The 23,002-nt window shown below is 38.0% G+C and overlaps 2 protein-coding genes across 3 annotated transcripts in view; one reads left to right on the top strand and one right to left on the bottom strand.

Annotated features, from left to right (window-relative positions):
- The window catches only part of LOC139122980 (bifunctional 3'-phosphoadenosine 5'-phosphosulfate synthase-like), a 28,666-nt gene extending 20,427 nt beyond the window's left edge, over window positions 1-8,239 (top strand). For both annotated transcript variants that reach the window (XM_070688909.1, XM_070688908.1), the window contains exons 3-12: window positions 9-244; window positions 2,008-2,146; window positions 2,598-2,716; window positions 3,289-3,402; window positions 3,790-3,901; window positions 4,380-4,585; window positions 4,926-5,187; window positions 5,594-5,736; window positions 5,913-6,038; window positions 6,485-8,239. In XM_070688909.1, coding sequence (XP_070545010.1) covers window positions 9-244; window positions 2,008-2,146; window positions 2,598-2,716; window positions 3,289-3,402; window positions 3,790-3,901; window positions 4,380-4,585; window positions 4,926-5,187; window positions 5,594-5,736; window positions 5,913-6,038; window positions 6,485-6,727 — 1,700 coding nt within the window. In that variant the 3' untranslated portion in view covers window positions 6,728-8,239. The remainder of the gene's footprint in view (window positions 1-8; window positions 245-2,007; window positions 2,147-2,597; window positions 2,717-3,288; window positions 3,403-3,789; window positions 3,902-4,379; window positions 4,586-4,925; window positions 5,188-5,593; window positions 5,737-5,912; window positions 6,039-6,484) is intronic.
- A 4,888-nt stretch (window positions 8,240-13,127) lies between these two features.
- LOC139122979 (uncharacterized) lies at window positions 13,128-22,825 on the bottom strand. Its single transcript, XM_070688907.1, has 4 exons — window positions 22,688-22,825; window positions 19,665-19,738; window positions 17,620-17,769; window positions 13,128-17,178 (listed from the first exon to the last, which is right to left on the bottom strand). The coding sequence occupies exons 2-4, from the start codon at window positions 19,711-19,713 to the stop codon at window positions 16,979-16,981; spliced, it is 399 nt and encodes a 132-aa protein (XP_070545008.1). The 5' UTR covers window positions 19,714-19,738; window positions 22,688-22,825; the 3' UTR covers window positions 13,128-16,978.
- Window positions 22,826-23,002: the final 177 nt, after the last annotated feature.

Raw genomic sequence — 23,002 nt, 5'->3', positions numbered from 1 at the left:
TTTGATAGGTCTGTCTGGAGCCGGAAAGACCACGATCAGTTTTGCTCTTGAAGACTACCTGTGTTCCAAGGGAATTCCCGCCTATGCCTTGGACGGCGACAACCTGCGTCACGGCCTCAACAAGAATCTTGGCTTCTCTCAGGAAGATCGTGAAGAGAACATCCGCCGTGTCAGTGAAGTGGCCAAACTCTTTGCTGATGGAGGCATCGTCTGTCTGACAGCCTTCATCAGTCCATTCAAGAAGGTGAGTATATGTGTTCATATATTCCTATACCTCAGGGGTGCCTTGTGGGGTATGTGCCGTTCAAAACAATCCAATAGAAGCACAAGCAAAAACACTTGATTCCGGTGACTGTCACCCAATGATGCTGTGTGTATTCAGAAACATGTTTCGTGTTTTAAACCACTGTACTAGATCCATTCCAGTCGCTGGTAGTCGTCTCCATTCAAAACATACATGACCTTGAAATGGAGGTATTACAGTTGCTATAATTAGACTTCACACTACAAGGAGTGTAACAGTCATTGCATACCTCCCAGGTTGTGTGCTCACCTGCAAACACAGGACATGATGACACAGAACGGGAAAGTGCAAGCATTTGATCCCCAAGTATAGCATGTCAAACGTTGAAGTGTGCCAAAAGTACTATGTGAATCCAGAATTGTCATGGTTTAACAAGAGAAAAGTGATATGTTGTTTCTTTGTTTGGTGAAAGTTGATAGCATTGTAGGTAGGGTAAAAATGGAAACACATGACACAATTTCGGTACTGTTGGTTTCAGTGACCATGTACTGAACCTATTCGACCTTTGACCTTGCCTGAATAGGTGGTGTGCAGTGGAGCAAGTAGTACCATTTTTCACAAACACCCCTTTATTACCTTATCCAGTATTGTTTTTTTCCACCTCCAAGCATCTGTGGCATGGGAAAACATTGTTAGGTTTTCAACAGCTTGTCCTTCAGAGGACTGCTGATGTCGTAAAATGTTACGGCCAGCAGCTAAGACATACGAACCTTTTGACATCTTGAAAAGATTACCCTATAATGCCAGAGACACTTTCTTGACCCTGAGTTGTGAGTGACACAAAGCTGCCTTTTCTGCATTCATCACTGTTCGAAAGAAGCAGAGGTTTTGAACAAAGGCCTTGCTTGAGAGTCTTTCAAACATCCAAAATTTACATTGCATGTAATCATATCAGCCACCGGCGAGCTATTATCTTTAAAAAACTGTGGATGCCATGAATGACTTTGGTTACCGTGGTTAATCCGGTGAAAGATGTAATAGTCTCTGCTCTTTGATACAGCTCTGTCGGTCTATAAACCAATGATTTAACTAACACCATGGCAGTTAGCAAAGACCAGTTACAATTTATATTTATCATTTGTGCATGACGTCCTTCTCAAGAATTGTGCAATATTGTTACAAGGTATAGAGCTAACTAATGGTGTTTTTGTGTCAGTTTTACCATTGGTGAAATCTGATGAGTGTTTACATTATCTGAATCACCCAAAAACTTGTCTGCTTGAAAGCTTAGCCTCTCTGTGGAATGGCTGTAACTTTAAAGGGAAGTTCACCAAGGATGATTTTTACATATGTGGTAGCTTTGTGGTCATTTACCCAGGAAAAACTATTTTCACCATTTATAACTCACGCGATTTTTTACAAAAACCGATAAAAATAGTACAGGAAGTTGCCCATGTAATTTGAATCATAGGAAAAAAACTCCAAGCTTGGAGCTTGCATCATGTGATGTGGAAGGGACCATCTTCGGACGGGCATGGCCCCTACATTGTTCACTTACAGCAACACAGTAGTAAATAGCAACACAAAATCTGACAATGGACAGTTTATTATAAGTGATTCATTGTTTGTGCAAGGATACTCAGTAAAAACAAAAGTTACGTAAATGCGCACGCCTGGTTTAAGCATTGGGTGAGTGGACAATGCCATACCCATGGGTAGAGTAATGTAGAGTAATGCGTTTTTTCACCCATTTCTGTTTTCAGGATCGTGATGCTGCACGTAAAATCCATGAGGAATCCGGCCTTCAGTTCTTTGAAATTTTCGTGGACACTCCGCTCGAAGTCTGTGAACAGCGTGATGTCAAGGGACTGTACAAGAAAGCACGTGCTGGTATGATCAAAGGTAAGGTGATCCAACCAGCTTTCGGAAACTTGGTCCGAAAAAATAAAACCCTTTTACAGTCATGTCTCAATCTTTCTTGACGGGATAGGGATTGTATTGAATTTGAAAGACAAGTAAATGAAAGAAGTAAAGTGTGTGACACACGAATGACATCACTTATATTCATAGTATCTTATGAATTTCAATCATTGTCTTGAATGCTAGTTCATAACATTCTGGTGTCATCATTCCAATGTTTGACATTTATTCCCATTTATGACCATATAGTAAAATTTTCCTCTAAATATAAGAACATAACTTTCCTATTATCATTGTTCCAAAGTGTTTTATATCCGTGTACAAAGCTGGTCAGGTTAAATTCAAACCAGGCCATCCTCATTGTTCTTGATTATAGAGGTTAATGGAATGTTAGAGGTGACAAATGATCAATGATGCTTCTGATTATTTGCAGGCTTCACTGGTATTGATCAAGCCTACGAAAAACCAGAACACCCTGAACTCGTCGTCAAGGGCGGTGAACTGAGTATTGACGAGTCCATTCAGCAAGTGTTGGAACTGCTGCAAGAGAGAGTAAGTTATCTCAGAATTCCCAGAGTTCTGTGGGTGGTTGTCGATGTGAGCTAAGGGCATCAGATAAGCAATGATGAAATATACCGGTGTCTGTTCTGTGTCTTTTATCACTTTTGAAACTAGTGTGGAACAAGACATGATGGATGCATCGGTTATCTTCTCAGCCTGTTGTGTGTCTCTCACTATTTTGGTTTTGCTGAGAACAATCTCCATCAGCCATTTGACTGATTGCGAAATCCCACACATCTGAGACACAGCAAGCCAGCTTCTTTCAGTCTTAAGTGAAGTTGAACATTCCCAAGTCTGCTGTAATCAGCACAGACTGTCGTCCATCCAAAATTGAAAAGCAAAGATGACCTTAATACTGACAGTGAGACCCACGGCAGTATCTTTGCAGCCCCTGTGTTTTATCACTCAGTAAAGCCCAAGTTGATGGTATAAGAAGAAAATAAACAAAAAACATAAACAATAGACAAAATGGCTTCCTGGTAGAAAAAGAATATTTGACTCTGCAATACAAGTGCAGTAGGATCACACCTTGCTAACTCTGCTTTTTCTGTTTGTATGAACAGCAAGTTGTTCCGATGTCTGCCATGGATACAGTCAAAGAGCTCTTTGTTCCTGAGAATGGCGTTGAAGCTGCCAAGGAAGAGGCTCATAGCATTCCATCATTGGAAATCACCAAGGTATGGCAGTGATATGATAGTGCTTTGTACACTTGTTGACAATCCTGGAGATCATTAATTTGCCATCTTTTTCTGTTGGCCACCTATTCCTACTGATCTTGAATATGAATGGTCACGGAATCTGATTGGCTAAAAAAAATAAGTTCCTCCAATTGGATTGAAAATTTTCTCAATATCATTTCCTGTCATTTAAATACCCAATTTCTAATCAGCCGCATCTTAACTGAATTGTAGCAGAGAAATATGAAGATGATAACAAAAGCTAAAAACCCAGTGCACCCAGAGTGTTGTTTTAAAAACAGCCAAGTTTGAGTCTCTCATCACATCAAATAGGTGGTGTACCAGTCTGAAATGCCTAACTTTGGTGTGTTTTATTCTCCATTCCAGCTGGATATGCAGTGGACCCAGGTTCTCTCCGAGGGCTGGGCATCACCTCTCCAGGGATTTATGCGAGAAAGAGAATACTTACAAACGCTGCACTTCAATTGCCAACTAGACGGTAAGAGTAACCAGTGGACTTTGTTTATTTCCCACATTCTTCAAACCCCGAGATTTTTCAAATTGAAAAGAGACTGATGTAGAAATGCTACATAGGGATGAAAGTAGTATGACGGTTTGTTTATGGACAGACAGCTGCCAGTTTCTAGGTTATCTTGCAGTGCATGTGCCAAGATAAACAAATATTGGGTTGAAAACAAAAATTGAACCTACTCGTTTGACCTTTGACATGTCTGACGAATTCAACATTCTGGTAATTTTCTTGCATAGACTTGTTGGCTCCAACCCTTTTGCCAGTGTGCCCTTCAAATGAATGAGATGTACTTCAAGGTGACCTCACAGACTCCTGGAAAGTGAGAAATTTCAAGAAATTCCTACATCTCTCGTAAACGCTCAAATACTTTGAATGTGTTGGTCAAGGGTGTTGTACAACATTCCAGACAAGGTTCAAGTTCTCATGTTTTGCTTCTCTTTATCAGGTGGTGTGGTGAACCAGTCACTACCCATAGTGCTTCCAGTCCATGATGATGACAAGGAGAGACTCGACGGCTTGGAGGCGTTCTCACTCAAGTACGAGGGCAAGATCTATGCCATCCTCCGGTCTCCCGAATTCTATGAGCATCGGAAAGAAGAGAGGTGTTCCCGCACCTGGGGAACAGCCAATCCAGGACATCCATACATCAAGGTAGATTCCACATGAGCAACTTTATTGCCATAGATGAAATGTGGTGTTCTCCACAGCTTACAAAATCAGAGGGACAGTCAATTTACATAACGCTGCTCAATTTGCATATTCTTTTGTTGTGAATATGTATGGTTATTACTATATGAATAGATTGCTTCAAAAGAGAGGGGTGACCTACCCCTCTAAGTCCCCTTGTGGAGAACCATGATTAGTGGTTGCATTGAACAAAGAATTGAACCAGATTGTCCAGTGTTCCAGAATAAAATCAAGGCTGCCTATTGACTGCTTTGACTTTTATCTTTTGCAACACTGATAATGATTTGTCCTCATTTGTCCGTAGATGGTAATGGAGAGTGGCAACTGGCTTGTGGGAGGTGACCTGGAAGTCCTGGAAAGAATCAAATGGAATGATGGACTCGACGAGTATCGCAAAACGCCAAACGAGCTCCGAGCCAAGTTCCGCGAGATGCAGGCCGATGCCGTGTTTGCATTCCAGCTGAGAAACCCGGTACACAACGGCCACGCCTTGCTGATGCAGGACACAAGGAGAAGGCTGTTGGAGAGGGGCTACCAGAAGCCAGTCCTGCTTCTCCATCCTCTTGGTAAGTCTCCGAAAAGCAAAGATCAATGAAAGTTAACCTCCATCTTTCAAAGTGAACATCATCACCACCCCCCAATTCTGTCAAAAGTGGGGTGCCCCTCTTTTGGTGAACCAGCTAATCAAACTGTCTTGCCCGTATTCCATTTCATTTGATCAGTCGTGTCTTCATTGCTCTTCAGTTACCTGAACTTGGAAGTTATTTTGGACTTGAATTCTGATATTTTAGACATGTTAGTAGTATGCATATGGAGACATTGAAATTCTGGGCAAAAACAACGATCAGCTCTCATACAGAGGTATTTGTAGACAGACAAAAATGATAAAACCCAGGAAAGTCCCTGCCACAAGAAGTAGTCTGATATTTTTGGGCCATCGTCACTCATTTTTGCCCGATTGCCATGTCCTAGGTGGTTGGACCAAAGACGATGATGTTCCCCTTGACTACCGTATGAAACAGCATCATGCAGTCCTGGAAGAGGGCGTCTTGGATCCAGATTCCACCGTCTTAGCCATCTTCCCATCACCCATGCATTATGCTGGCCCGACAGAGGTAAGTAAAATACACATAACAGTTCCTAGTTTACACCAATTCAGTATGTCAGTATGTCTTTTCTGAGGCACACTCTGCCTTAATAAAGACCCTTGCCTTTATCTCTGTGTTTTGAATCACCATTGATGTTGTCCAGTAGTCACAAAGCCAACTTTTGTAAAAATTTTCATTCTCAGGTCCAATGGCACTGCAAAGCCAGAATGGCTGCTGGTACAAACTTCTACATTGTTGGCCGTGACCCAGCAGGCATGCCCCATCCAGATGGTACTAAAGATCTCTATGATCATTCGCACGGCAGAAGGGTATGTATATGTTTTCTGCGTACTGTACAATAGCATTAGCACTTTTTATACTTTCAGACAGAATTGAAAAAAGATTCTAAGTGTTGTAATGGGGGCCTATTTTCACATTTTTTAAATTCAATTTTAGAAATGTTAGGTTTTTTTCACATGCAAGTGACCATAAAATTCCACGCACTCATGTAAAATTTGTTGGCCTCCTAGGCAACTTGACCACTGCTGCCTGAAAACTTTCTCTGGGACTCAAACCATTTTGCAAATTTCATGTATGTATGTAAATTTGACGAACTCAATGAAATTTCATGACGTAGCCCATTGGCTCAAGGTTCAAGACATAGCTCATCGGCTCAAGGTTCAAAATCAGTATATCTCTTGGCAGCATACAGTATGGAACATTCTCTGGGACCATACTAAGTGCAGTACTAATAGCAATGCTATCCTTCCAATAGGTTCTCACCATGGCACCAGGGTTGACACAACTTGAAATCATACCATTCCGTGTAGCTGCATACAACAAGAAGAAAGGCAAGATGGACTTCTACGACCCAGAGCGCAAGGAAGACTTCGAGTTCATATCCGGCACCCGCATGCGAAGAATGGCGCGTACTGGCGAAATCCCACCCGACGGCTTCATGGCTCCCAAAGCCTGGACTGTGCTCTGTGAATACTACAAAAGTATCGCGAAATCTTAAACTACTCTCACTGCCAAAAGCGGTATCCCTCCCACCCCCATGAATCCACAGCAATAGCATTTTCCCAGATACCTTCACATTGAAAGGTCAATTATTCCTCATTTTATAGGGGTGGTAGTCTCTGAATTCTGAAAAAAAAGGCATAGTCTGTCCCCAATTCTAACCATTTCTGTTTTCTACCAAACTCTCAGCAACAGTGTACTTCAAGCATATGTGTTTTTTGTATCAGATTTCCACTATCTCTCATGGCTTGTGTGTTTGGCTCATATTTCCCAAGAACTTTATAAGTTTTGCTGTGTGCTTTTCGCAGACGATTTCATGAATGTTCAAAAGCTCATTCTCTTGAGAGCAAAGATCATTGCCTTGTTTGGGGTCTTTTTCTGAAGACCCCTCAGTCATTTTAATTTTTTTTTAAATTTTAATCTCTTTACTTTTGCTGTGTTTCCAAAAGCTATGAGAACTCTCATGCAGTGTTTTGTCTGCAATTCAGCTTGTGTTGTTCCTTATTATGCAAAATCTGAAAAAAAAATATCCCGTTGTAAACTTTCATTCGTTTTAGACTTCTTTAGTGTCAGGAAGAAAGATATCCAGTGCCTGTGGTCCATAGACCTTGATATGAAATGTATGAATTCAGACTTTAAGGTAACCATGTATAAATTGTCAATTTGAAATCATATAAACTTCTGTTGTACTCGAATGAAACAATGAAATAACAATCAGGAACAGAAAAATTTAATCAAAGTAAGAAACAATGAACTGTGTTGTGTCCGTTTTAAGCAGAAAAATTTCAAGCTATCACAGAAGACATGGACAAAGTGAGATATTTCAAGAACTCTTATTGCCAAAGGGCTTCTGTTTAAAGTGTGTAGTGCCTATCTGAAATATACCACAGTTTGTACACGCATTGTGTATTTGAAGTCAGGAACTTTGTAATGTTTCAACGCAAGTCAGGGATGGGTATCTGTTTTGAAAGTTTAAGAACATCTTTGTTCCTGTAAAGCTTGCCATTTCACAGGCAGTTGACAGTCCAGGGTCTTTTCCTTATTGCTTCCCTTCAACTTTTTCATCATTTTATGTATGTCCAAAAAAAAGAGAAAAAAACAAAGATTTGGGTAGGGTAAATGGTGGACCAAAATTTGCATTCAATGTACAGTTTTTCTTGAAAAAGTAATCTGGTTATCCATTTTGATTCTCAATGGTTCTGATATACCGGTAGTAAGTTCCACTTTACAAAATATATTTGCTCGGGAAAGCTTCTGCTACTTCTAAGATCTCTTCACTTGACATATCTTTTCGTCTTTCATAGCAGAATACCCTAAATCAGTTCCACTCATTTTTCGCCATTACTTCTTGTAAATCCAGTATTGTAACAAAAAGCCATTAAGGTCTCTGACTTTTATCTCTTTGAAATGTTACTGATCATGAAATGTACAAATAAAGGACTTAAAGGCTCCTCTAGGCTTTGGGGCGTGTCTTTCCAAAGGTAATAAAATTTGAAGATTATGGTGCAAATATGTGTGTGTTTGTGATTCTTCTACCAATGTTTTGTTAGTCACAGTTTAACCTCTAGGCATTATCCCTTTGCAAGCATATTCACATCTTTTTCTTCATTCATGTCTGTTTTCATGGTTCTCCTAAAGGTTCACTTATCATGCTTTTAACACAGGCCATATCTGCAGTGCTAGAGATATCCCATGATTCATTGTGATTTGTACCATTGTAGAGTCTACCAAGTCTCCCATGGGAAGACAAATTCAGAGACTAGTTTTAAAGATTCTGAAAACATTCTCTTAATTAAACGCATGTTTCTTCTCCATTATGCATTCCTATTGTAAATGGTTTTGAAAAGTATGCGCTTGAGATGGCATTTATAGTAAAATTTTCCACTGATTGTGTCCTCAGCTATACAGAATAACGTAATGGAAAGCAGGGAGACTAGTGGCACCTGTTAAATGAAACAAAAAGGATATTGATTTTTATGCAATAGACATAACAAAAGAAATTTGCATGCCAACTTTTCTCAGAGACCCATTCTATGACCCATTCAACTTGCTCCCCCAAGAATGGCAACAGCTGTAGTACCTGCAAAATGTCGGCTGACTCGCAGCGTGCTTGCAAGGTTATATCTGATTGGTCGATTGTCACTATTCACAGCCACTTAGAGAGTCTATTTGTATTGTTTTCATTATATTGGTAAGATTCAGCCACCCAATTGGATAACAGCTTCGAAATCGCTGCGAGTCGGCCCCAAAATGTGACCTTACGGTCATTTCATGATTGTTTTGAAGTTTCACCGAGATACCACACCATATTTTCACTAGATATCAATTTATTTAGATGTTCACACTATCGCTTGTATTTGATGCAATGAAAGTTAAAAGAAACCTTAATTTTATTGGTACAACCAAAGATCAATGATATTTTAGCCACAAAGCTTAGTTCCTGATGAGATTAATAGGGACAGAAGAAGCATAACTAAGCAGAAAGCAAACTCTTAACGGATTTAAAACCTAATGGAAAAAACAGATATGCAGAGTGTGAATTAAGCAGACACACATGAAAGACAATGGGTGTATTTATAGGAATATTTATAACACTGTAATTAAAGACCAACCGTTTAAACATCCAATTCTTAGGGCACACAAGACTATTGTGGAGAACTATTGTGGAGCAATTGTACTGATTAAGGGGTGTAAAATGATGCATTCATCAATCGAAATATCGCATGAATCAATCATGTTGAAACACGCAGGACAATTTCTAAATGTGACTTTTACTAGATACTTTAGATATGTATGTTTTCAGATGATGGATCTGTGCTATTATGGGACAACTTGAAGGTCAGGGACACAGCCATGTCCTCACACTAGCATTTTAGTTGATCAACCAAGAACTTTATCCAAGATTCTCCAAGCATACAACACATTTTTGTTGAAATTAAACAGATACTGGGTCAAGTCACCACTGACCATGCCTGGCAGTAACCTTTCCATTAACCTTGAAATGGTAGAACAGTCATTATCAACCAAAAAAACTCTCAAACATGCTTTTAGAAGCCCACTGACATTTGTTGAATATCTGTGCTAACACCCAACTTATCATGGCATTTACTTCATTAAAGAAACACTTAAAATACTCCCGTGACAATGATATGCAAAAAATATCTGTAGTGCTGTAGGACAAGAATTGGCAAGAAGTTGAGGTGAAGACGCATTTGTGATATCTACCATTGAGGGCGCTTGTCCATGTTATCAGTTGCTTGATTGGTATGTAGGTCGGTGCACGGTGGAAAAAGGATTTTTTTTGGGTCTATGATAGAACATGACTAAAAGTAAACGTTACACACTAGATACCTTTCAATGGAAAGGATTTTTCTTTACCTGTTTTCATTGATTATCAATTTCCTAAACTAATTTTTTTACAGAAATTGACTTATTAAAGATTCCATTAACAGATGAAGAGAATGGAAAATTACTCTTAGCAGGCTTTAATAGGTCACAGTAGCGGAAAAGCTCAGATCATAGCATTGTATCCTAGTTTGTTTGTTTACTGGGTACAAATGCAGTACATTATTCAAATTACGTTTTGTTCTTGTCACAAATTAATACCCTTGGCTGTGAGCATGTGAAACTTTTCAAGAACTTCCCATTGTTCTGGAAAACAAATATGTCATGCAATTAAAAGTAGCCTCTCTGGATGTTCCATAGACCTTCCACAAAGGTCTATGGATGTTTGATGGAAATTTGACATCCGCCAATCAAATATTCAGTGAAATGTTGATGACATCACATGCTGGGGAAATCTTGGATGTAGAACATTATCTCTTTGCTGTCACCAGTTTGTATACCAGTCGCAAAATACCAAAGATTATAAAAATACTCTATGTTACACTTAAAAGAGAATGCCTGTGTCTGCTCTAATAATTTGAAAGAGAACTAGCACGAGATCAATGGAATACCTGGGGGGGGGGAAGAGAGAGAGAGAGAGAGAGAGAGAGAGAGAGAGAGAGAGAGAGAGAGAGAGAGAGAGAGAATTAACACTGGGGGCATGTTGACAGCTGGTTGCAGTGACTCTTTGTGCTGCAACTAGAGGGCATTTGCTGTAGTAAATGTCAAACAAAAAGCTTGGTGACAAGTTGTGTTATAATCACCTGATAACGATTTGTTAAATTATAAATTGAGGTAGCAGACATGTCCACACCTGGTTGACACAAAGCATCAAGCTTAAATAAGGCCAAGAAAAATAGAAGTTTGTTTCTCATCCTAGACATATTGCAAAAGTGATGTGTTGACACAGTTTTTTTTTTCTTCTCAATTTTTTTCTATTCTTCAACCAACAAGAATGTTCAAAAAACATGAAAATAGCATGGAATGCACATAGAAAGAAAAAATGCACAGCAGTATTGCTTTAGTATTTTTGTATCCACTGTAGCAACATTTCTGCGGTTTGACTTTTAATAGTGCTGCATTGCACAGTTCTGACAGCTTAATATAACAGTGACATTGTGTACAGTTCTGGATGGCATGTTAGTGTAAGGTGTTTTGTTTACAGTTATGTTTTATACAGCACTGTGTTATGCACTGTCTATGCGTATTTTTGCATTTTTTTCATTTTATTTCCTCATGAGCAGAAAAGAAAGGTTGATGCGGCAGCTCTGAATTGACGTGTGCGAGAATTAGAAGCAACTTTTATTTTTCTTGGCCTAAGTATATCTTGCATAAAAAGAAAACTGCATAGAGGTATTATCTGGCTGTGCCAGTTCTCCCAAATAGCGCCCTCAATGCTCCAAGAAGCAAGGTGATGTCCAAAAGTGGCGCCCTCAACGGTAGCAAAGGCCAAAATCTCTGCATATTCTGAGCAGATAAAAATTACAACAGGAAATTTTCCACACTATTCTGAATGCCCACTTTCCTGGCAGAAGGAAATTAACATTTTAGTAGAATTACGAGCAAGACTGTAATGAATGCTCTATCTATACTGAACTTTGAGAAATGATAACTATATGATACACAACAGAGATAATATGCAGTATGCGGTGGTCATCACACCCCAGGAGCATACTGTGTACCCTTGAAAAACTTGCCACGTTTTTAACATAATTCCCCCCTTACAACGTATTGTCAAAAGGCAGCAGACTTACAAGACCTACAAAACTGCATTACAAGATTTAGAAAATATACACATAAAAAATACTTGTGTGGACATCGTGGAGTTTCAACAGAGACTGAAGACAAAAGACCTTTACACCAATATATACGCATTCAACACCTGGTGACACAAGCATCAATCAAAGGAATTCTCTCTCGTGTAATGAATAGATAGCAATTATATGCTAATCTTTGAAACGCATATAATTGTTCAGTACTGTTGCTCTATCACTACTATGCCAGTATACTTGCCAGTACATTGATGAAAACAGCAATCTGATATTTGTCATGACCTGAAATAATTAGTGCTATATTCGTGATATTACATTCTATATAGCATTGCAAGCCAGAATTTCAATATACTGTTACAATATAATAGCAATTAATATAGCACTTCGGCCACAGGTATACTACTCTATTTTAACAAGTTCACTCAGTATATGCACTTGCTTCTCCATGTGTCATGATTCAAATCTCACGATACACCCAGTGCTGGGAGATAATACAGCAATACAACACTATTGCTCAGTTTCTACACTTGCTCAATTCAGTAAATACAATGAATGAACTCAAGCACACACTGTCCTGTCTGATAGTGGTGCGTGTGTGCAATAGAACAGTGACTGCAAAAATACAGCCACTAAAGCGTCACCGAAGCAAGATTCAAAATCACAAATTGCACGGTTGCAGACAAAAGAAGTGCAAAGAGTGGGCTAGATTCAAACCTAATTTTGCTAGAAGTCACCCAGGCGAGATGATTTTAGCCATCTCTAAATGTAATTTATCAAGTGAAATTTAAAAGCATCACTCTCAGGATATGATGCCAGGGAAATATAAAAAAATACAAATTCTTTGCACAATTATGGGGTAGTATATGGCAGAAAACGAGGCATGCTCGGCAATCTCTGGAAAAAACTGCAATGATTGAACAGAAGGCACCATCACTTTTTCACATTTTCTTTGAAATGGTACGATACCATAAATCACGAAAGTGATTAAATAAGACTCTTTAGTGCGGAAATATTTTCTCAGTTACAACTTCAGACCCACCACAACTATGATAAAGACATGTCTGAGCCCTAAAAGTATGGTGGGACTGACCCTTTAATACGCCACATGGGGATGCTTTACTTCAAAGCTTGCATTTCAGCAGACTTTTGCAGCTTTCATTACCTTTCCAAAACTTCAGAAACATAATCACTGGGCAACCCATACCATAAATTTCGAGACAGAGGACAGAATGTTTGAACTAGTTTCGGGTAAAAAAACATCTTTTTATTTATCCACTGAAAATGTACACATCTTGAAGGAAGGAATTATTTCAGCATTCTGAAGATGTCAATATACAGACTTAAAACAGAAAAATGAACAAAGTCTGTCCACTAGACAGATTTGTACTTGTGAAAACTATCTACAGTGCCGATTATCAAAAGAAAGTGAACACAGTGTAAAGGTGTGAAATTAGCATGCCACGATAAAAATTAATCTAGAATATTAGCATTTAACATATTCCTTGAGCCTTTCTTCCATTACAAAACACAGTGAGACTGCAGATGACTTGACCCACACTGAGAATTCTTCAAATCAACATATTCCTAAGGAGTACAGTTGCTTAAAAAGCTATGGGAGGACCCCCTAGGAACACACTTCATTGGTTTTGTAGTGATTGCCCCCAGTATCATTCACCTACAACCTTGTAGTATTCTTTAGGTCAAAGGTCATGTTTCAGGGTGGTATGTAGGGTTACATACACAGGTATGTTGATTGCCAACTGAATAAATCTAACCAGGTGACTAAGAGCCCTATACAATGATTTAGACTTGCACATTTTGGCTGTGCAATGGAGTAATCCATTTTCTTTGTAGGTGGGTTTTGCTGCAGATGTTGTATGAGTGAACAACAGATATACAGAGTGCAAAGAAAAAGGTTGAAGGAAACCCTAAAGAAACACATAAGAAAGACAGTTGGTAAAATGAAACAAATTTCTGTATACTCAATGTCATATACTCATTCACTAGCAGTTTATCAGAAATTGATTTTATGTTTTCGCACCACTTCCATAGAATTCAACTGATTCTCAGTACAAGTCTGTGTAATATGAAATCGAGGCAAGTCATTCTTAATGATTTGATTGTAGTCAAATCAAATGTCCACTCTGAACAACTGGTCTAAATATAGGTGGTAACATACCAACACAATCTGAACATGCCCCCTTATGGGGGAGGGGGGGGGGGAGGTCTTGGAATCAATGAAATCATTTCAAGAGTATGTAACATGATAGCATCTCAGGGAAAGTCAAATACAATGTCACTCATAATGCCCGGTTTGTTTCTTTCTTTCGTCACTGTACAATTATTTACACACATTCTGAAATGAAAGCCTCAAGGTCATTCAAAAGAACAGAATTCACACTTGGATCTCTTTCACAGGTTGGTATGTCATGACCTCTCTTGACCTGAAAAGTACACACTACTCTGCTGCATTATGATTTATGGCGACTTATAAATTAAAATTAACCTATAAATCATGGAAATTGACATGAAAAATGACTATATTTGATACACTTGTTTGATTAATAATCCCTTTTGAATGCTACTGTCTTTGGTAATGTACATGAAAAGTATATTAATCTGAAAAGCCCATACAATGGAGCTAATTTACATCTATGCTTCTGAAATTTATTATGGAAACACTGAAGAAAGTTTAAGTGTTGAGAGTTGGTTCTGATGATATCTCACGTTCCAATGTACGCTCTAAACAAGATAAGAAAACATATTTTTTCAAAATTCACCGATTCAAATCTTGCTAAAACTTGTACCCTGGCTTTAGTTTGACAAACGGAGAGGCCAAGCTGGATCTGAGAAACACATTGGGCCGGCCATGCCGCAAGGATGATGCCAAACCTGATGAATCCTGGGCCTTCACTGAGCAAATTTACAAATCAGCATTAACTTAGGGGGTGCAGTTGCCTCGCAAGGTCATGGGAGAGCCCCCTAAGTAAATGTTGATGTTTTCAGATGGAGGGTTGGACCAAGCTCTTCAGGTGAACCAATGTTACAGAACGATGTACAGAGAAAACCTCAATTTTAATCCCTCACGGCAGTGATGTATGACACAATATTCTGACATACTGTACTGGCTACCCTATTGGTCATGCAGCATGGTTGTAAATCTGACCTTTCCACCACAGGACATTGGCCTTTCCACCACAGGACATTGGTTGAGCCCTATTTTATCAAAGTGGCAGCTGGATTTAAGGTAGTATGCACCCTAAAAGTGAAAGACTTAACTTTTGCTCAAACTTCCTAAAGGAATCTTTTAACCCACCTCATTCAAAATCATGACTAAAATTCGGGGGTAATCGTACAAATTTTGATACTAGAGAAACAAATTACCCAGGATTTACCTATATTTGAAATTCAAAATGGCTGCCACCCCTGCGTTAACTCAATGGAGAAAAAATAAAATTATTGATTTTCAAAAAACTAATACCGTCAAAATTTTTCTTACACCACCACCTTTGATCAAAAAAGAATTATAAAAGCTTGAATATGTCCCCGAGGCCTTCTACCTTAAATACTGACAACAGGCTAGCAAAAAGTTGGGGGGGGGGGGGGGGGGGGGGGAGTGTAAGAATTACATACCATGCTGGACAACCATGAGGGATGAAAGAGCCTTTTTTATCCACTGGGATATATAATACTTCAACCACCACACAGTTATGCAATCATGTACAGCAAAAATAGTGTGTAACCAAACTGCGCAAGCAACTTGACATTTAGGAAAGACAGTCTTACTGACAGCATTCAGAGAATTCCATGACGACAGGATCACAATTAAATGAAAGCCACTCCCTTGAATTTTTTTGTGCTAAAAATGACGGAAAAACAAAAACACAACATACCAGTACACCAACTCTGCAAATATACAGAGTTTTTTAATCTAAATTCTCTTATTTTCACAGAAATAACAACAGGAGACTAACTTACAGTAATTCCACATCTTTATCTACAGGGTCATCCACGATTTGCTATTATTATCACAATTTCTGTTATTTATTGCATAGTAGGGGAGAAAAACAAAGGTTGAAGTGTTCAACGGAATTAATGTATATAAAAATTAAAAGAAAATGAAAATTATCATCATTTTGGATGAATTTGGAGATTGATCTATAATCGTTTTACGCAGATGTGAAAATATATCTACACAAACAGGATGAGAATAGAGAAGATCTTCAAAAGAATGTTAACACGGTAAAAGTGATTATTCGAGAAATCTCTGTTTACACCAATATACAAACTTTGCACCCTGGGAAAACGGTGAATTAATAAACATGAACAAATTCAATGGGTAAACATAAAAAAAACCGGCTTCTATGTACTATCGCCTTTACCTTCACTTACTTGTGTCGACAAAAGAAAAGTTTAAAAAAATGCCCGGGAGTAAAGGGTGTCAATAATCTGGGACATCAGAGGGGAAGGGTTAGAATAATATTCACATTGCACTTTCATACAATGAGTGTGTACATATGCAAATATATGCAAATATATGCACAAATTCATATATGAATGAAGAGATATCAATTGAATAATTTTTCAGTTGACAGATACGGTGACTATTTCATCAATGATTGCTACCGTTTGATTCCAATTATTCTTGTGCACCAACATTTGTAATTCCATCCATTTTACCTCATCAGGTTTAATTTATGTCATTCATGACAGAGCTAAAGCTTTTTACTTTTTAATTCATTCTGCTATTTTACAGTGCTGACAACTACTCAAATTACATTTCTGTGACACGACATTGCTTTACAATTATTGGGACACTGATGGTTCAGTCTTAGAATACACTGCCTTTGACACTATTTGACCAACACGACAAGAACTATTGCCTTTTCAAAGATCACAAAGTGTGGAAATTGAATGCATAAATGTCCTTGGGCGAAACCACAAACAGCAGCAAACATTGATGAACTTGACCTGAACAATGTTGATACCCTTGAAGATCCGAGTTATGAAGCAAAAAAATATTTTCAAACTTGATTTGGAGAGGGGGGATGGGGAGGGGTAGAGAAGGGGAGGATTAAAATATACTACATTGATCATTGTAAAATAACAGTGACAATGGCAAATAATGCAACGGTTGAAAACACAGCGCTGACTGCACCCACTCCGTTGTCACGGTTACATCCATCTTTGCCACAGGTACTCAAACAAAGTGTAACTTTCTTCTCATCATCGAAGATACAGCCATTTTGCATGTCCTGCCTCAGACATCCTCGACTGTATGCAGAATAAGTCACTGAAAAAAAGACAACAGTTGAAATTGCGTGAGTTTATTCAAAGAGTCTGAAAGATTTTTAATGTCTACACTTGAAAATTAGTTCTTACTAGGCTTCTTTCTGTCCATGACTTTGGAAAATATAAAAAAATTAGTGTCTGTACCATGTGTATAAACTGCAACCTTTTACAAGGTTGATGGTACACACTGAGGTATAAAATTGAACACGTTAGATGGATGTAACCCTTTTCAGGGACGATCTAATCATTTGGTAAATTGTTTCACTGACTGTTACGCAAAGAATTCAGAATTGGGGCGTTATTGTCCATTTTGTTGAAATTTTTTAGATTTTTAGGCGGTGTTGTATTAGCTGAAGACAAACTTTTGGACAGAGATCTGGAAATGTCACAAGATGACAGTACAAGCTGTGAAAGGTAGTGAACAAAGATCAGGTGAGCTTACCAACTCCTTCATCTGAATCTTCCCTCTGAGTGTAACAAAAATTAGCATCTTCTTCACATTCCAGGGCCTTCATCTTTTTCTCATTGCCTTTGACTCCACCGCAGTTGTTGTAACCTACACCAGCACACTGGAGACATTTGAGAGCATCAGCTGAAACAAACAATATAACTTTTACATTAATGCTTGAAAGGGCTCTCCACAAAGAGATTTGGTTTGTTGTGTTTTTTTTTTGTTTTTGTTTGTTATTGTTTTGTTTTTTGGTTTTTTTTTGGGGGGGTAATAGGCAACCCCTCTGTTTTTTGGAGCAATGTATTACTATTTCAATAAGTGTACAAAAGACCACATTTCACAACACAAATATACAAATAATGCATTGTTATGTAAATGATCATCCATCTAATTTTCCGAACCTGTGGAGAACAATGCATGAAATTAAATGATTCATGCACACTTGCAAATCAAAGACAACCACAAGCTGGCCTTGTCAGAGCTAATTTTTTTTGCTGAAGAGTAACCCAACTACTATCACTAAATCGGATACACCACTTCTTTGTATGGACCTCTGCTTATCATGTAAGAACTAAGATTGAAAGATTTAGCCGTATGAGGGCGCTCCACAACCTCTGACCCTATACCATGACTGAAGGCGTAGTGTAAGTTTCCATCGTGATCTAAAAGTAAATAAGTGCTGCCGACAATTTGCTGACAAGCCACACTTCTCCATCATGTAAATAAGGTTTAGCCTAATTTAAATATTGGTCACATAATTATGGTATCGTTTCATATATAATCATCGCGTGGTCATGACAACACTGTCAATCAAAACATTTATTGGCCCACTTTGCATAATCGCTCAAGATGGCAAATAAAAATAACTGTACGCGAGCATTATGTGTTGCTAAACTAGTTCAGTCAGAATTCTTTTATGAATGGATCTTTAAGCAACTTCTTGTGACATAAAAGGGGCCTCTTTTTCACTTAGCATAGAGGAATGCTCACCTTGAAGTTTTCAAGGTGTGGAAAGATTTCATTCTTGAATGGAAAAGATTGATCTTTTCAAGCTCAATTTTTGAAAACCAGAATTTAGTTATGTGATGTTAACGAAAACAAACTAGGGATTCCTTGTGTTATTTGTTTATATATGTGACAGGTTATATAGGTGGAGCAACCAAGAAGGCTACATTCATGAAATGCTAATCTTGATCACACTCTTACCAAGCCACATGAGCAGTCCTATTAACAGGCATACTTTTAATAAAAAAAATACTGTGATATGATTGGTTCAAACAAGATTTTGATGAAGAACAGATATCAAACAAGGCACCCTTCAGATATACTGTAGGGTCGGAGGTCGCAGAGTGCCAAAGCACTTGCACACAGCTGAATCTCAAAGTTTCAGTTAAGTAAGAAGCAAGACTGTGACATAAATATAAAAAAAATTCTTCACACTATGGTACATAAGTGATTTGATAAACCACACTGTGCAGCTCATGTACCAATACTACCAAAACTGATTTGCATATCATTTTATATTTTTCAAATGCTCTGAAAGATTTAACTTAATTTTAATTTTAATTCAAATTTTTAAATTTTTATTCAATCTTCTTATCTAGCTCAAAAACATTTTTGATTTCACTGTATCACTGCAAGAACATCATGAATATACGAGCATGTGCAATGCATAGATAGTTTTCAAATATTTCACAATGTCCTCTGCATATCAGTTTCATAACATCCTTATACCACAAGATTGTGTGACTAATACATTTTCACTATAAAAGATTAGAATTTTGAAGGTTATTTGGTCATGCCTGATGAAGACGAGGTCATTAAACTTCCTCGGAGACGGGAAATAAGAAGATTTGACATTGAAATCAACCTGGCGTTGCGAAACTACTGCACGTATATGAACAAGCTTTTAACAACCTTAATTAAACCATTGCAAAGTCTCTTTGGAATATTTCTAAATTTTCAAATTTTATTAGAATAGTATAGTGGATGTGTACTGGAATTAGCAAAACACTTGTTTGGCAACAGAATCTTACCTGTGTAAAATGCTGCTATGCATAAAATTGTGGCTATGAGGATCTTCATTTTCAGAGGCTATGTATAGATGACCCTGCAATGAAAACATGTATTAGTAAATACTCTTTAGAGATATCTACTTAATCTAGGGTCAACTTGTATTTTAATGGTGTAAAATAGCAACTGCAATCCCAATAAAGCTTTGCGCCATGTACAATAATGAAAATGTAATTATCAACACTTGTATTACAAGGTTATATTTATGAATGTACATATTATTAGCATGTTGCCAATGCCAGTAAGCTGACCTATTAATCTATACCGACACATCTGAAGATTTCAGAAGGCAATCTAATAAATCTAAAGTACAATGAATCTGTTTCACTTAATCTAGGACATCATTACTTTCCACGACACCATTGGAGAAATCACAGGGTTTATCGCCTGGGTTTGGGAGGAAAAATAAATGGTTTAGGAACACTGGTGCCATAGCATTTCTGTTCTAATATGAATGCACTGGCATACCTATGGGGAGCCTGAAAACATTGGGGATGGGGGAGGTTGGGAATGGAGACAGGGAAAAATTTACCTCTGCATCATCGTATACTAAGTAAAAAGGGTTGGGGACTGGCATTCCTGTGCTTGGGAAATATTTGCTCTAGAATCAAGCGCTTTGAGAGCCCTTATGTAATGTGTGTACATAGCCTCAACATTTACCACTGTGAGTACAGCTATACAATTTGAATATACTGTAATTTATAGTGATAAAATTTCTCGTCAACTGCAAGTAATTTCTCTGAATCTGCCATAAAAATCTGATGGACATGGAAGACTGACATATCCACACAAAGTGAAGTCATAATTATTATAATCATCTAATGACGTTCAATACTGTATGCATCTAAAGCTGATTCATATTATATTATTATACTTCTTTGACATATCTGGTTTTAACTAACTAGTACTATAGATTCTTGGCATCATATCAAATTTGACCCAGAAGCTGAGGACTGGTTTGTGTCTTCACTTCAAGTCACCCACATCTCATTAAATTACTGATGAATTAGGTTAATGAATTATGATGGATAAACAGTTCCACTCTGCCTTTTGGTTCTATGGGGTACAAATTGACTCTCATTAAAGGAACAGTGATTTTGTTAGGGAAATTACATAATTCATCTAATGTTGTTTTCCTAGTTACCTTGAACAAAGATGCCGTCTTAGTGGAAGCAATAAGAAAACCATATTGTCAGGTAGCATTTTCTAACTTTAGCTTGATTTATATTTTTTTGTATATTCTGAGGCTTGGTGATGATTAAATGGTGCTGTACTCTTCATGAGGAAGCCCTACTAGTGCCCTACTAGCCCTATTAGTGAAAGTGAACAAACATTCAAAATTTACCAACCATTTTCAGTACGATGCCTTTAGAAAGACAATATGCAAACATATGGGAGATACACCCTACGTTCGCAGAAAGTTTATGCTCAGTATTAACTCCAAATGAATTGCTTTCATTCTTACTGCATACTATGTTGGCGAAATTGTCATTTGACTGATAACAGAAAACACCACCAATCTCTATTGTGCATAGCCTTGGCAAATGAACAGTAGTACACTGATATAAAATGGTATTCATATCTGCCTGTCTACCTGTACTCCCTTGTGGTACAAAGATTAAATGAATGATGTACACTTGGGTAAAAATTTACGTCCCTATGCTCCTTTCTGATCAATCCTGACAAAAAATGATGTTTCAGATGTTTAAGTCTAAAGTTACAGGATGTCAGATGTAACCAAATATGGCTTGGTAGGATTTTGCATACAATTATACCAGCATCACTGAAGCATGTGAGAATACACACAGTCCTTGTGACACAAAGATACTCTGAATTTTAAATATCAGCAATGAAAACCATGAATACTTTGTAAATTTTTGTGTAAAAAAACCTATTAAATAAGACATAATACAGTATTGTGTCTTATTTAACAAGGTTTTTTGAGAATTATATGTACCATTGTCTTTCAATCATATGTATAAGATATGCAAACACAAAATTTGCGAAAACTGTAATGAGTTCAATCATGTACACTGTAATTTTAAACAGATATGACCCACAGTGTACAAGAATCACCATGGGTTTGCTGGGATATGATCACACTATTGTTGTATCGTCAGTGACAGTGCCAATGGCTTCTGTAGTTGTGAGCGAATCATGTATGGAAATTTATTATACCATTAGGGCATTTTTTTAAATGAGATGTTATCAGTTATGACACACAAATGACATTTGGTAGACTTGAACTTGAATGACTAAGTATTCTTGTGGCAAGTGTGAATGGTGCGTCTCCGAACTACTGGGTGAAACAGTGGAAGAAGTGATGACCGCAAAGAGTCAACCTGACCTCTGTATCGATCCGAGGCTTAGTCACCAGCATATGGCTTCAAAGCATGACTGTGAGGCTTATCGTATATTCTTACATTACAAGACATACAATGTGACGCCATTTTCCTAGTTCTGGGTAACACTAATGGCCTTCGCAAACTATCACCATTGTTGTACCGACTACCCGTCGAAAACTATTCTGCGAGAACCCCCTATTAAGCCTTAAGGAGTTGATTGGTGGTTTCTCTAGGATGGCATGAGCACGGGGCACACGGGGAAAGGTCATCGTTCACGCTGCAGTCCACAGCCAGTAATTGTTACATATCCCTTACTGTTCTACACAATGTTCGTCATAGAGGATGTGCATTCGGCAAGATCGAGACCTATTTTAACTCAAATACCCGTATGAAGATTATGGCGGTAAACGATTGGAGAAACAGGCACATAAATGTCAAAGTTACGTTTGTAGTACACATTTACTGTGAGAGCATACAAATGCTTCGTCGCCATATTGAATACGCTGGTGTGCCGCGATGCCGGGAAGGTGCGCTCTACATTCAGCTCATATTCGCCAAATTATTGAATAAATCCACGGGACACTTTATGTGGCATCGTGGTAGAAATATTAAAATGATAATGATTAGGGTTAAGTACTTACCGAAAACACCGAACTTGTCAATATTGAGGAGAATACCCCAGAGAAAGCACTACCGTTGAAAGTCCAACCGGCGTGAGACACTTACGTTCCTTGGGTGAAAGTATTTTGCATAAAAGTCGTGCATGCGCCGTAAGGGCGAAATGCATTAACACGCGCTTTGATCTATAAATAACAGGCCAGTGATGAAAATGTTGTAATATTCTAATAATCGCACAAAAAATCTCACAAAATACAGATAAATCAACTTGAAGGGTAATCATTTCATTGTGCTTGTCTATGCTTCACTTGTTTTCCAAATTAGCGACTCATTTTAAT

The sequence above is a fragment of the Ptychodera flava genome, chromosome 22, assembly GCF_041260155.1.
Source record: "Ptychodera flava strain L36383 chromosome 22, AS_Pfla_20210202, whole genome shotgun sequence".
Taxonomy (NCBI): domain Eukaryota; kingdom Metazoa; phylum Hemichordata; class Enteropneusta; family Ptychoderidae; genus Ptychodera; species Ptychodera flava.
This window is presented reverse-complemented; position numbering and strand designations above follow the sequence as displayed.

What these genes read in the sequence shown, in the direction of transcription:
- LOC139122979 (XM_070688907.1), bottom strand. Translation starts at nt 19,713, where the DNA reads ATGAAGATCCTCATAGCCACAATTTTATGCATAGCAGCATTTTACACA. An exon ending in CATAGCAGCATTTTACACAG is followed by an intron (nt 17,770 to 19,664) that starts GTAAGATTCTGT and finishes TGTTTGTTTCAG; the next exon opens with CTGATGCTCTCAAATGTCTC. An exon ending in AGATTCAGATGAAGGAGTTG is followed by an intron (nt 17,179 to 17,619) that starts GTAAGCTCACCT and finishes TCTTTTTTTCAG; the next exon opens with TGACTTATTCTGCATACAGT.